Here is a 12298-nt window from a genome sequence, read left to right as displayed (position 1 = left end):
TTCCTTTATCAGACAAATTGTCCTGTACTCTGTATATTGTGCTGAAAGCGCCATGTCTGCAATCAAACAAAGAAAAAAAGAAAATAAATTACCGTACTTTTCGGACTACAAAGCGCACCTGCATATAAGCCGCAGCAGCTAAATGGTCCGTCTGTCTTGCTCTCGTTCTGTCTCTCGGTTCCACTTTCACTTTGGCGCGCTACCTGTCTCACTCTTTTCCGGCCTCCAGCTTTTCCTGCTGGAGCCCGCCGCTTAAAGGTGGCGGGCGCGGACCGGTCATAGAGCCCATAGAGTTAAAGGTGGTTAATTGTACCTGTAAAATCCATAGATTTAGGAGGTTCCCTAGTGGCCGTTAGTGGTACAAAAAAAATGGGCGGAAAAGTCGCGGCTTATAGTCCGAAAAGTACGGTACACAATTTACAAAATACACATCCTGTCACAGCGATACAACGTGACTCTAGTGTGAATGTCTGTGCTGCAGTGAGCGCATCGGCATGCGTCAGTCTCAGGTGGATAAGCTGTACGCCGGGCTGAAGGACCTGTCGGAGGAGCGCCGGGGGAAACTGGACGAGCGCCTGCGTCTCTTCCAGCTGAACCGAGAGGTGGACGACCTGGAGCAGTGGATCGCTGAGAGGGAGGTGGTGGCCGGGTCCCACGAGCTGGGCCAGGACTACGAGCACGTCACCGTCAGTACCTTCCCCCGTCTTCATAGGCCTTCATTTGGGGGTTACTAGCAGTACCTTGTATGGTCTTATTTATGCCTTACTTAAATAATACGAGATTAGGTACTTGACTGTTTTATCAATTGTTTATTTTAAAAAGCCCTATTATGCTTTTTCTGTGTTCCTTTTCCGTAGTGTTTTCTTATAGGTTTTAGTGTTTCTCTCCTATACTTTTATTTAACGTTTTTATTTGGAAGCCATTAGTATCATTTTTAATCCACTACATTTATTTGGCAATTAATGCTCGCTTTCCTGATTTAAGTATTTTTTTATTGTAACTCTAAAGTATTGATATCTGTATTGTTGAATATACTTAAAACAATGATTCTTGCTCGAATCCAACAGAAGATGTACTCGTATGACAGGCTGGTAAGAACCTTCCCCCTTTGGTCCTCCTCAGATGCTGCAGGAGCGCTTCAGAGAGTTCGCCCGCGACACGGGGAACATCGGGCAGGAGCGCGTGGACACGGTGAACCAGCAGGCGGACGATCTGATCAACACGGGCCACGGAGACGCCGCCACCATCGCCGAGTGGAAGGACGGGCTGAACGAGGCGTGGGCCGACCTGCTGGAGCTCATCGACACGCGCACGCAGATCCTCGCCGCCTCCTTCGAGCTGCACAAGTTCTACCACGACGCCAAGGAGATCCTGCACCGCATCCTGGACAAGCACAAGAAGCTGCCCGAGGAGCTGGGCCGCGACCAGAACACGGTGGAGACGCTGCAGAGGATGCACACCACCTTCGAACACGACATCCAGGCGCTGGGGACGCAGGTACTGGAGATGTGGGACTGATGCGGAATAAGAAACCGGTTTATTTACAGTGGAGGAAATAAGTATTTGATCGCTTGCCGAAGTTAAAATAAACCTTCCATGACATCAAATCCTTATTTCCTCCACTGTACGAGTTGGTTTAGACATAGTAGAAATATGCTTTGGTGTGTAATGTGGCAGACATGAACAGTGAGAGGAAGTGGGTTGTAAAATATGAGCAAATATGGAACTATTATAAATACCGTTTTAAATGTTTTTAAAACCAGTGAGGAAACGAAACATTCAGCTGGCTTTTGATACAAGAATAAAAAAATGAAACTTAAAGAAGCAAAGGTCCTTTCAGGGGGCTGGGATCTTAACTGAGTCTTAAACATTGTTATTTATGTGGCTATTGGAAAAAAAGTGCTAAGAAATGGAAAGTAGGATTTTATTAACCACTTTTCACTGACGCTGAATTGTAAACCCTCTGTATTTAAAAATGGTCGACCAGTTTCCTCTCACACTCACTTCCTCCTGGTCCATATCGTGGAACAACTGTGCAGACACTGGTCTTAGGTTTAATGTTTGGTATTTTCTTAGTTTTTTTTAATGTTTTATTCTCTGTCAAAGCGTCTTTGAGTTTTTAGAAAAGCACTATATAAGTGTCATGTATTATTAATTCCAAGGGCCCATATAAGCTTCTTTACTGATGTTTAACAGCTGTAGTGTGTTCTTCACTTACTGAGCGTCTTCCTCCTCTTCCTCTGTGCCTCCAGGTGCGGCAGCTGCAGGAGGACGCCGTCCGCCTGCAGTCGGCGTACGCCGGAGACAAAGCCGACGACATCCAGAAGAGAGAAGGAGAGGTGAGCACAGAGACAGACGATACACTTTGGATTCAATCAGTAACTCTGAGTCTGACGGTTCCTGCTGCAGGAGATGTTTTTATAAATCTATATATATGTCAGAATGTTCCTGATGGTCTCTTACTGGTTGAATTGAAAGTGATCTGCACTGATGTGAAACGGCTCTCTGTTACTCACGCATGCTGCAACGCTGCTGCACTAATTTTGCTCTTCCTCCGCCCTGAAATATTCATTTTCTTAGCAAAGAAAGAAAAACCCTTTTAGGGGCTCAGATTCCCAGATTAAAGACTCCTAAAATAGGGTTAATGAGATGCGTGTGTGAGGCTGCTTGAAGATGCAAGGACATGGAGTATTGTTCATAAAAATCTGTTGTTTTATTCATAACCCGACGACAGGCTTCAGATCTTAGGCGCTTATTAAATCCTGCAGGGCGTGGTCAAAATACAGGGAACACTACAGAGTTTCCTCATTGATGTTCGTGTACACATTAGTGCTTATAATATCCTTATAAATGGCACTTTCTTTCCAGGCTGAAGACTTTTCTTTTTGTCGCTGCTTTTAATTGAACTATTCACATCTTAAACTGCACTGTGACTTTTATCAATGTATTTTTTCTTTTAATGTTTATTTTATTAGCTTTTCTTTTTAATGACTGGTTTTAAATGCCATTTTCTTAATGTCTTTCGTTTTTTGTAAAGCACTTTGAATTGCCTCGTGTTGAAAAGTGCTATATAAATAAACTTGCCTTTCAATAGAAACTTGAGTTAAAATGTCTCCATATCGTATCTGGTTTCTAACCATCGTCATTAATGTTATATCACTGTCAACATTGTGAATACTTTCAAACTTGACCTGTTTTTTGTTAACTCAGATTAAAGTTAAAATAGTACATTTGCTGAGATCATAAAAGAAACAGTCCCAGGTTTGGGGATATTTTTTGTTGTCTTCCTCGCAGTCAAATAAGAAATTATACAAAATCCAGTTTTAACTAAATGGGAATTTTGTAATTTGTTATGGCGTAACTAAGGCGACGGTGCAAGTTATCGCACATTTTCCGTTTCATCAGGATTTTCTCTTTTTGCTGACAGTCTTCAAGAAGTGAGCTCCACGTTTTTGTCTTTTAGTTTTTGTTCTGTTTTATTGTTATTCGTTGTACAGGAAAGTGTCTTCTACATGTCTTCATACATCATGGTACATTTACACCTTTAAACTCAAGCCGTAGATGTCCCACACTGAGTGCTTTTGATGGCGTTGTGTTTTGACCGTTCCCTGTATGTCCGTTTCCATCCTCTCTGCCCCCCCCCCCCCCCCCCCCCCAGAGGAGGAAGAGAGAGGTGAGGCTCTGTTTACCCAGAAAAACATCGGCTTTGCATCAGTGTTCATTTTGGCTGCAGTATTAGGCTTTACTCTAATATTTCGACTAAAATGTTGAATAGTTCGAGTGACATTTTAGTCGCTGTCATGCAGTACAGCTGACCTGGTGATTTGGAAATACTCGGAGGGTTTGTTTTTGTCCTCCGAAGGTCAATGTGTGGGTGGATGTTTGCAGAGAAGACATCATCAACTATTTATCATTGCCAACTCTGCCGATAAGCAGTAAACTCCACCCGCCTGGGCCTCAGAGGAGGGTAAAACAAACACTCCTAGTAGTTTGCAAATACAGATTAGGTCTGTCAGTCAGTGAACATGTAGGGCTTCAGCGTCTAGCCTTTTAAAGAGTTAAGTCAAATGCATTTGTTAGACTTCACGGCTGCACACAGTGGTGCAGTGCAAATGGACTTGTTCACATAACAGTAGTCGCTTTTAGTCGCCTGCAAGACACGAGTCCGTCGGCTTTATTTACATGCTTCTCTGGATAATAACAAAGAAGACTCGAATCTACTGATTATTTTTCTGACTGCAATCAGCAAGGCCGTCAAAATGTAGGCATTCATTCTGGAGACATCTGCAACAGCGCCTCTCTGAGCACGCTTTGCCTCGTGAAGCTCAGACACTTGGTGCTGCTGCCTTTGTCTGTAAAATGATGTTTAATTCTCCAGTTGTTTTTTTATTGAGGTTAAATCCAGTAGCGGTTATACACTCAGACTCGCACTTTGGGCTCCTTTTAGCTGCAAAGTGTATTAAAAGCGTTTGTCAAGGTAAAAGAAAACTGTAAAAAAAAAGTATTTATTAGTTCAGTATCTTCCTAAGGTATAGAAATAATAGTTACAAGTCTCCGCATGTCACCAGCTGATATTGAGAGTGAATATATGATCGACTAAAAAACTGAAATCAGTCAGAACAAATCCATCCCTCAGAAAGCAGCCCTGCTCTCTGGCACTCTCACGGTCACCGCACACAGAGATATTAAGATTCATATCAGAGCATCATTGTCCTGTTCTCGAGTCTCTGCCGTCAGCGCATTGTTTATCATTTGCTTTATGCTGTTTATGTATTCCCCGGGCTGTGGCACCTGTGCTCTGCAACTGCTACATGACCTTTAAAGTGTTTTACAGTATATGTGACCCGCTCTATCGAAATCAGTCGGAAGTCGCAACGGCTCATTTCAAAATAAACGTGGATTTGCGTAAAAATAATGGTTTTTCGGGGTTCGGGTGTTTTCGTTTGATTGGCTTTCAGAATATGAAACTTTTATTTCCAAAATCACACGATAAATACATGTTTGAGGCTCGTAAAGGGACGAAGACAGCTCTCACTCGCACCCTGCTGTTCCGCAGCGCAGCCCCCCTCCCTCCGCTGACATTATGAATGTAAGGCGTAGAGTAATCATAGACAACACGGCAGGGTCCGTTACAGTTTGTTTTCATCTGATTTCAAATAAACAAAGTCTTGGCTTTCAGAATATTAAACTTGTTTCGGCGAATTCAGATGATAAATACAGCTTTGAAGCTTCGGCATAATTACAAGCGGTAACTTAACGTCACAGCAGGCAGAACAACAGCCGGTGTTTCTCGTGAGGGTTTTCCCGGGAAACGAACACAATACACACACACGCAAAAATACACACACACACACACACACACTGACCAGTAATCCAAACGAAACTATCTTACCGTTACTACTTTGATAATTTGCTAATAACCAATCAGATCGATGGATTCCAGAGAAGAGGAAACTTTGAAGGCCTTTTTCTCAAAGTGATGACTCGTGAAAGTCATTATATAATGTGACATATTTCGCTTAATATTTGGAGAGCAACAAGAATCCTGATATCATTAGAAAGCTAGGACTCTCCTCTTTCCAGCAGTGTATACAACTCAAAATGTGTCTTCGGGTCAATGCGACTGGTTTCGATGGAGCCGGTCACATGTGCAAGCTGGATATCCCTCATTCACAATCTGATGCATCGTAAAGTATAATGGTATATTACGTAAAGGTAAAGATGGAGATTAAATGTGCTCGTATCTGTCCTCCCCCCTCAGGTGCTGGAGGCCTGGAAGAGCCTGCTGGAGGCGGCGGAGGGCCGGCGGGCCAAGCTGGTGGAGACCGGAGACAAGTTCCGCTTCTTCAGCATGGTGCGAGACCTGATGCTGTGGATGGAGGACACCATCCGCCTGATCGAAGCCCAGGAGAAGCCCCGGTGAGGAGTGTGGAGGAACTGATCAATTATTCATGTGCAAAGTTTGTTATATTTAATAAAGAAGAGGATTAAGAAGTTCTGCACCCAGAACACAGTTTACAGTCACACCATATAGCCACCTGGTCCCACCCTTAAATTCCCCTAGGCATCATCTAAACATCCCCACCATCAAACCATTAAGGCCCCTCGTCCTTAACCTTTTGCAAATCCCCCTTTTACTTCCTTTGCCCTCCTGAAATGTAAAGTATATTTCTCTGTTAAACAAATAGAAGACTAAAAATACAGTTGAACAGTGTAAAAGGCAATGATAGTATAAGACTATATGTTTTAAATGATTATATGATCATTTGACCCGACAAAGAGGAGAAAGGCTTTCGTGAGGTTTACCCATGGATGTATAATAAGAACTGGACACAGCGTGGAGGCGGGGTCTCGTTCTTTCCTTTGAGAGCCGCTCATTGGCGCATGAGGACAAAATGGCCCAACCTTTGAGAGAGCGAAACGTCACAGATTACCCATCATGCCTAGCTGTCAGAGCAGGAGAACCCGTATGTGCGCTCACAGAGCATGCGCCCCTTAAGCCCCGCCCCCCGAGCTCCCACTCTCGGCTCAGTAGAATAAATGGAGACAGAAAATAAATCTAGATTCGGCTTTTAGTGCATTTTACAACTTTAAGGACCGAACGATTCTAATAAGGGCTATAACATAGTTCATACTGGGTAGTTTATTTAGTTACAAAACAATTATCCACCGATTTACAGACGTCTCTTTCCCCATGTTAGTCAATGGGGAAAAGTAGTTCTGGGCCGGGTGACGTCACGGGAGTTGCAGTACCGCCGTTTGGACACAACGAATGTTGGCACAGAGTCCGGCGCACTTCCTGGGGGCTTGGGTTGAAGACGCTCAGATAACAGCTGATCTGAGTGGCTCACTCGTTCCTGCTCCCTGTGTGGAGGAAAGAAGTCGCACACGCTAAAAAAAAAATTCGTGATTTTGTTCTGTGTATCTCATTTCACTTCCCACTTTCGCTTTGAATAGAAATGATTGTTGACGCTTTATTGTTTGAGTCCCAGGCACAACAAAAATTGCGTACAGATTCTTGCAAAAAACATGATCTATTTCATATATTTTTAAATAGAAATTGACATTATATTATGGATAATGGCGACAGCTATTTAACAATAATTTAAGCAGATTTTTATTTATTTTCTAAATCTTTTAGCAAAACTCATTTCAACAACATTATATTCTTATATTCTGTGTGTCTGAAAACAGAACCTGTGTTTTACTGTAAATATGGCTTTATTTAGTAACACGAAATTAATTAGTTTGTTTTTTTGCTGGTCTTCAGCGACGTGTCGTCGGTGGAGCTGCTGATGAACAACCATCAGGGCATCAAGGCGGAGATCGACACCCGAAACGACAGCTTCACGTCCTGCATCGAGCTTGGGAAAGCTCTGCTGGCTAGGAAGCACTACGCTGCAGAGGAGGTGAGGACCTGCGGAGAAACACATCCTTTACACAAAACCTCTCCCCGTGTTTCGTTTCCAGAATAGATTTTGCCGTGAAATGCTATAGCGATAGCAGGGACTTTTTTTGATAATCAATTAATTCGTTAAAGTCATGGATGTATCGCAATGTGCTGCTTTTTCCGTTTCATATCAAAGTGAATGTATTTAACAGCACCTTGGATTGAGTTAGTTGCCGGTTGGACCTTCTGAAGAATGGAAATGAGGTGTTTCTAGCTTCAAATCATATGAATACATTTGCAATTTAATAATTGTTTTAATGTTTTTCTCTCCTCGGATTAAAGAAAAGTTGTTGCCTGCATAGAAACACATTAACTATCAACATCCTTTTCTGTGAACTTTAAGAAACTGGACATTTTTCACCAAATCCTCCTCAGGTTTTATCGATGATGAAAATACATGTTGGTTCCAAACCTACTTGCATTTCCTGGAGAATGTAAATTCAGGGTCCATGTAGATTTTAAAGCAATGCTCAAGGTGTTTTAGTTTCCGTCTCCAAACCACAACAATTCTCTTGCAATTTAATCATTTATCTCCAAATTGTAATCTTCTTTTCAATGTTTTTCTCTCCTCAGATTAAAGAAAAGTTGTTACAGTTGACGGACAAGAGGAAAGACATGATTGACAAGTGGGAGGACCGATGGGAGTGGCTGAGACTGGGTAACGGCCTTCACATATCGTCACAGCAACCATGTCAATAAGCTGAATACATGTTGATTAAATGTGTGTGTGTGTGTGTGTTCAGTCCTGGAGGTGCATCAGTTCTCCCGGGATGCGGGCGTGGCCGAGGCCTGGCTGCTGGGGCAGGACCCCTACCTCTGCAGCAGGGAGATCGGGCTGAACGTGGACGAAGTCGAGAAGCTCATCAAACGCCACGAGGCCTTCGAGAAGTCGGCCGCCACCTGGGAGGAACGCTTCTCCGCTCTGGAGAGGCTGACCACGGTGAGACTCGGACACCTCAGAATAATAATACACAGGTCCCCTTTAAGATAAGATAAGATGGAGCTTCATTAATCCCTGTGGGGAAATTAAGTAGTTTAAACGGCAACATGCTAAGATTGAAAAACAGGACAGCACAGATTCAAACAATACAATACAACTTTATTTATAAAGCACTTTAAACCTCCAGACCAAAGTGCTGTACAGGCAAATAGATAAAACACAGCTCAGCTCACACACCATAAAACAAAAAACAATTTAAATGCAAAAAAGCAACACTCTAAAAGATGTTGAAACGCCAAATGTTAAAACGCTAAGGAGAAGAGGTAGGTTAAACAAGATTAAAGATGAATACATTTCAAGATAAAATGATATACAGTTAAGAAACTTTAACTGTGTGTGTGTGTGTGTGTGTGTGTGTGTGTGTGTGTGTGTGTGTGTGTGTGTGTGTGTGTGTGTGTGTGTGTGTGTGTGTGTGTGTGTGTGTGTGTGTGTGTGTGTGTGTGTGTGTGTGTGTGTGTGTGTGTGTGTGTGTGTGTGTGTGTGTGTGTGTGTGTGTGTGTGTGTGTGTGTGTGTGTGTGTGTGTGTGTGTGTGTGTGTGTGTGTGTGTGTGTGTGTGTGTGTGTGTGTGTGTGTGTGTGTGTGTGTGTGTGTGCAGATGGAGTTATTGGAAGTGAGAAGGATGCAGGAGGAAGAAGAGAAGAGGAGGCAGTCCCCGCTGACTGAGGCTCAGCCCGGAGACGCTCAGATCAGGTCAGTGTTTGTCCGGGCGTCAACACATGCAGTATTTTCATCCGTACTCTTTTAATGTTCCTTTTATTCTATCAAATACATTTTTCTGATTCAAGTTAATCACTTTTTTTTAATTTTGAATGTTTAATACATTACAAAAATAACAACCTGCCGTGATATAAATATTAAGTGTGTGTGTGTGTGTGTGTGTGTGTGTGTGTGTGTAGGTGTGTGTGTGTGTGTGTGTGTGTGTGTGTAGGTGTGTGTGTGTGTGTGTGTGTGTGTGTGTGTGTGTGTTCTGTGTGTGAGATGGTTTTAACTGTGTGTGTGAGATGGTTTTAACAGTGTGTGTGTGAGATTAAATGGTGTGTGTGTTCTGTGTGTTTGCAGGGAGGGAGAGCCGGTGTCTCAGAACGGGCTGCCGTCAGACCAGGAGTCTCCCAGGGTTAGTTACCGCTCGCCTGCATACCAGCAATACAGCAGCACCCTGCAGAGCCGCAGGGCCGCCAACGCACCCTGACACACACACACACACACACACACACACACACACACACACACAACAATAACATTTGAGTGTGTGGTGTCCCTCCTCCTCACACACTCTTGGGATCCACACATTAATATTCCTGTATTTATCATCACTTGTCTTCAGAATGTATCGTTTCCTTCTTACTGATTAATATCCCTCTTTCTCAGTGTGTTAAGTTTAAGTATTTTAACTAACAAATTGAGATATTTTTCTTTAAGAGGCCTTTAAATCTGCTTTAATTATCTCTGAACGAAAACATGGGACTGGTGGGAATGGTCTTCATGTTGAGACACTCCAACGTGAAGAGTATGAGAGGACCGATCAGTAATTGATGTGTTTCAGGCTATAGTTCTACTTAGTGCGTGTGTAGGTTGTATGGAAAGGCCTAAGTAGGAAACTGTAAGGAAACTAAATAAGGGACTTCGTAGTGTACCATTTAGGTTCGTCATATTTAATCACATTTCTCAAGCAAATATACAAAGTGTTGCTGAATTCCTTAAACCAGGGGTGTCGAACTCAATTTCATCGCGGGCCACATCAGCATTATGGTTGCACTCAAAGGGCCGGTTGTAACTTTAAGACTATATAAAAATACATATATAAATATATCATATATATATAAAATAATGTATTATATTACATCATTGCCTCTGCATTGGATTATCATCGGATAGGGTAATAACTTCATAATTAACTACGTCTGAAAGCAGAAGTCTAGGGCAAATAATTGCAAGTCTTTTCAGTGCGTATGTCCCAAAATGATTTAAAAAGAAAAGCCAAATTCTGGAGAAAAAAGAAATAGAAGTGACATTTTGAAATAAAAATCTAATTCTGAGAAAAAGGAATTCTATGAAAAAATGCATATTTTGAAGAAAAAAAGGCAAATTCTGAGAAAAAAGTCATATTTGAGATGCATTGTGGGACATGTAGTTTATGGGCAACGTGCTTCTGTAGCATGTAACCGTATAATAAACATATTATATTCTTTGCAAGCTCTTGTGGGGCCACATAAAATGAAGTCGCGGGCCGAATGTGGCCCCCGGGCCTTGAGTTTGACACCCCTGCCTTAAACTGACCTTATATCCCTGTTTGTACTTAATTGGTGCAATAACGTAAATTAGAAATAGACATGATAAACTGCGTTACAACTTATAAGCATGCTACAAAATGGTGCTCTAAACTCAACAGTAGCCGTTCATGAGTAATGTAAACAGAAAGTCATGTTAGTAAAACTTTGAAATGCATATTGAGAACGAAAGATGTACGAATCCACATTTGGTTTGAGTGTGAATGCAAACATGGGACCACAGAACACACACACACACACACACACACACACACACACACACACACACACTGCTATCCTCCCCTCCCCTCATTCTTCTCCCTCTTTCTCTCTCAGCTCGCCCCCCCCGCCATCCTCTCCCCCGAGCTGTTAATGTTGCTGCTACTTTACGTCGTCCTTTATAAACTCACCCTCTGGAACATGACCGCCTGAGACGTCCCCGATGAAAACACAAAGCCCTCCCCCTAAAACACGGTTTAAAAAACATTTAATAATATGTTTATCAGTTCAAGTTTAACGGGCGTTCGTGGATCAATATAAGTATTTTTTATAGAAAATGAAGGCGTCGTCTGCATCGAGACGAATAAGGGAGTAAAACTCAAATGCCGCGCATGCATTAATGAATGATGACAAACACAATCATAATACTTTAGTTTATCCTCCTTAATATATCCAGATACATTATGTCTTACTCTTACCGTCTTAAAATAAAGGATTTTAAGCTGCTATACTTTTATTTTGATCATTAACAATGCATTGATTATCTGTGGATTGTTGAAAATGTAATTAATCACAGATTTATGAGCATTTTAAAATGATAATTTAAATCGTTTTAAAAGGGAAATCTTTTTAGAAATTCATATTTTGGACGAGACAGACGCACATTTACCGTACTTTTCGGACTATAAGCCGCGACTTTTCCCCCCATTTTTTTCCCCCAGCTAACGGCCACTAGGGAACCTCCTACATCTATGGATTTTACAGGTAAAATTAACCACCTTAACTCTATGGGCTCTAGGACCTGTCCGCGCCCGCCACCTCTAAGCGGTGGGCTCCAGCAGGAAAAGCTGGAGGCCGGAAAAGAGTGAGACAGGTAGCGCGCCAAAGTCAAAGTGGAACCGAGAGACAGAACGAGAGCAAGACAGACGGACAATTGAGCTGCTGCGGCTTATATGCAGGTGCGCTGTATAGTCTGAAAAGTACGGTAGTCTAAAAGCTACTTAAAAAGCTTTGTCGGCGGCTATTTAGTTTAAAAAGTACTTTTGTAAATTAACTCTCGCTGTATCTACAGTACCGGCCCCACGTGTCTCCATCCAACAACACACAAACATCATTTCCATAGAGCGCAGTGTGTGTATCATCATGTTTTCCATCACACACACACAACACACACTCTGTTAACAATTCATATTATTAACAGATCTCATAGTTACCGTTTACGGAGAATCTATTAAAATGTTGAAAAGGTTTAAGCCTTATTGTGAAAAGCTATAACAAAACTGTTTTGCGTCTAGGTAATAATCAAAAGTGGAGAGACTCTTTATTTTGAGTACAATAAATGAATCGTTGCTTTTACAATC

At 42.2% G+C, this 12298-nt stretch overlaps 1 protein-coding gene across 2 annotated transcripts in view; it reads left to right on the top strand.

Annotated features, from left to right (window-relative positions):
- The window catches only part of sptbn1 (spectrin, beta, non-erythrocytic 1), a 90476-nt gene that overhangs the window by 66304 nt on the left and 11874 nt on the right, over positions 1–12298 (top strand). For both annotated transcript variants that reach the window (XM_034100366.2, XM_071205669.1), the window contains exons 31-39: positions 482–686; positions 1123–1497; positions 2253–2339; positions 5762–5919; positions 7271–7409; positions 8024–8108; positions 8194–8390; positions 9047–9141; positions 9511–9565. In XM_034100366.2, coding sequence (XP_033956257.1) covers positions 482–686; positions 1123–1497; positions 2253–2339; positions 5762–5919; positions 7271–7409; positions 8024–8108; positions 8194–8390; positions 9047–9141; positions 9511–9565 — 1396 coding nt within the window. The remainder of the gene's footprint in view (positions 1–481; positions 687–1122; positions 1498–2252; positions 2340–5761; positions 5920–7270; positions 7410–8023; positions 8109–8193; positions 8391–9046; positions 9142–9510; positions 9566–12298) is intronic.

This window comes from Pseudochaenichthys georgianus, chromosome 15, assembly GCF_902827115.2.
Source record: "Pseudochaenichthys georgianus chromosome 15, fPseGeo1.2, whole genome shotgun sequence".
NCBI classification, from domain to species: Eukaryota; Metazoa; Chordata; class Actinopteri; order Perciformes; family Channichthyidae; genus Pseudochaenichthys; species Pseudochaenichthys georgianus.
Note: the sequence above shows the minus strand (reverse complement) of the source record. Positions and strands in the feature narration are given on the sequence as shown.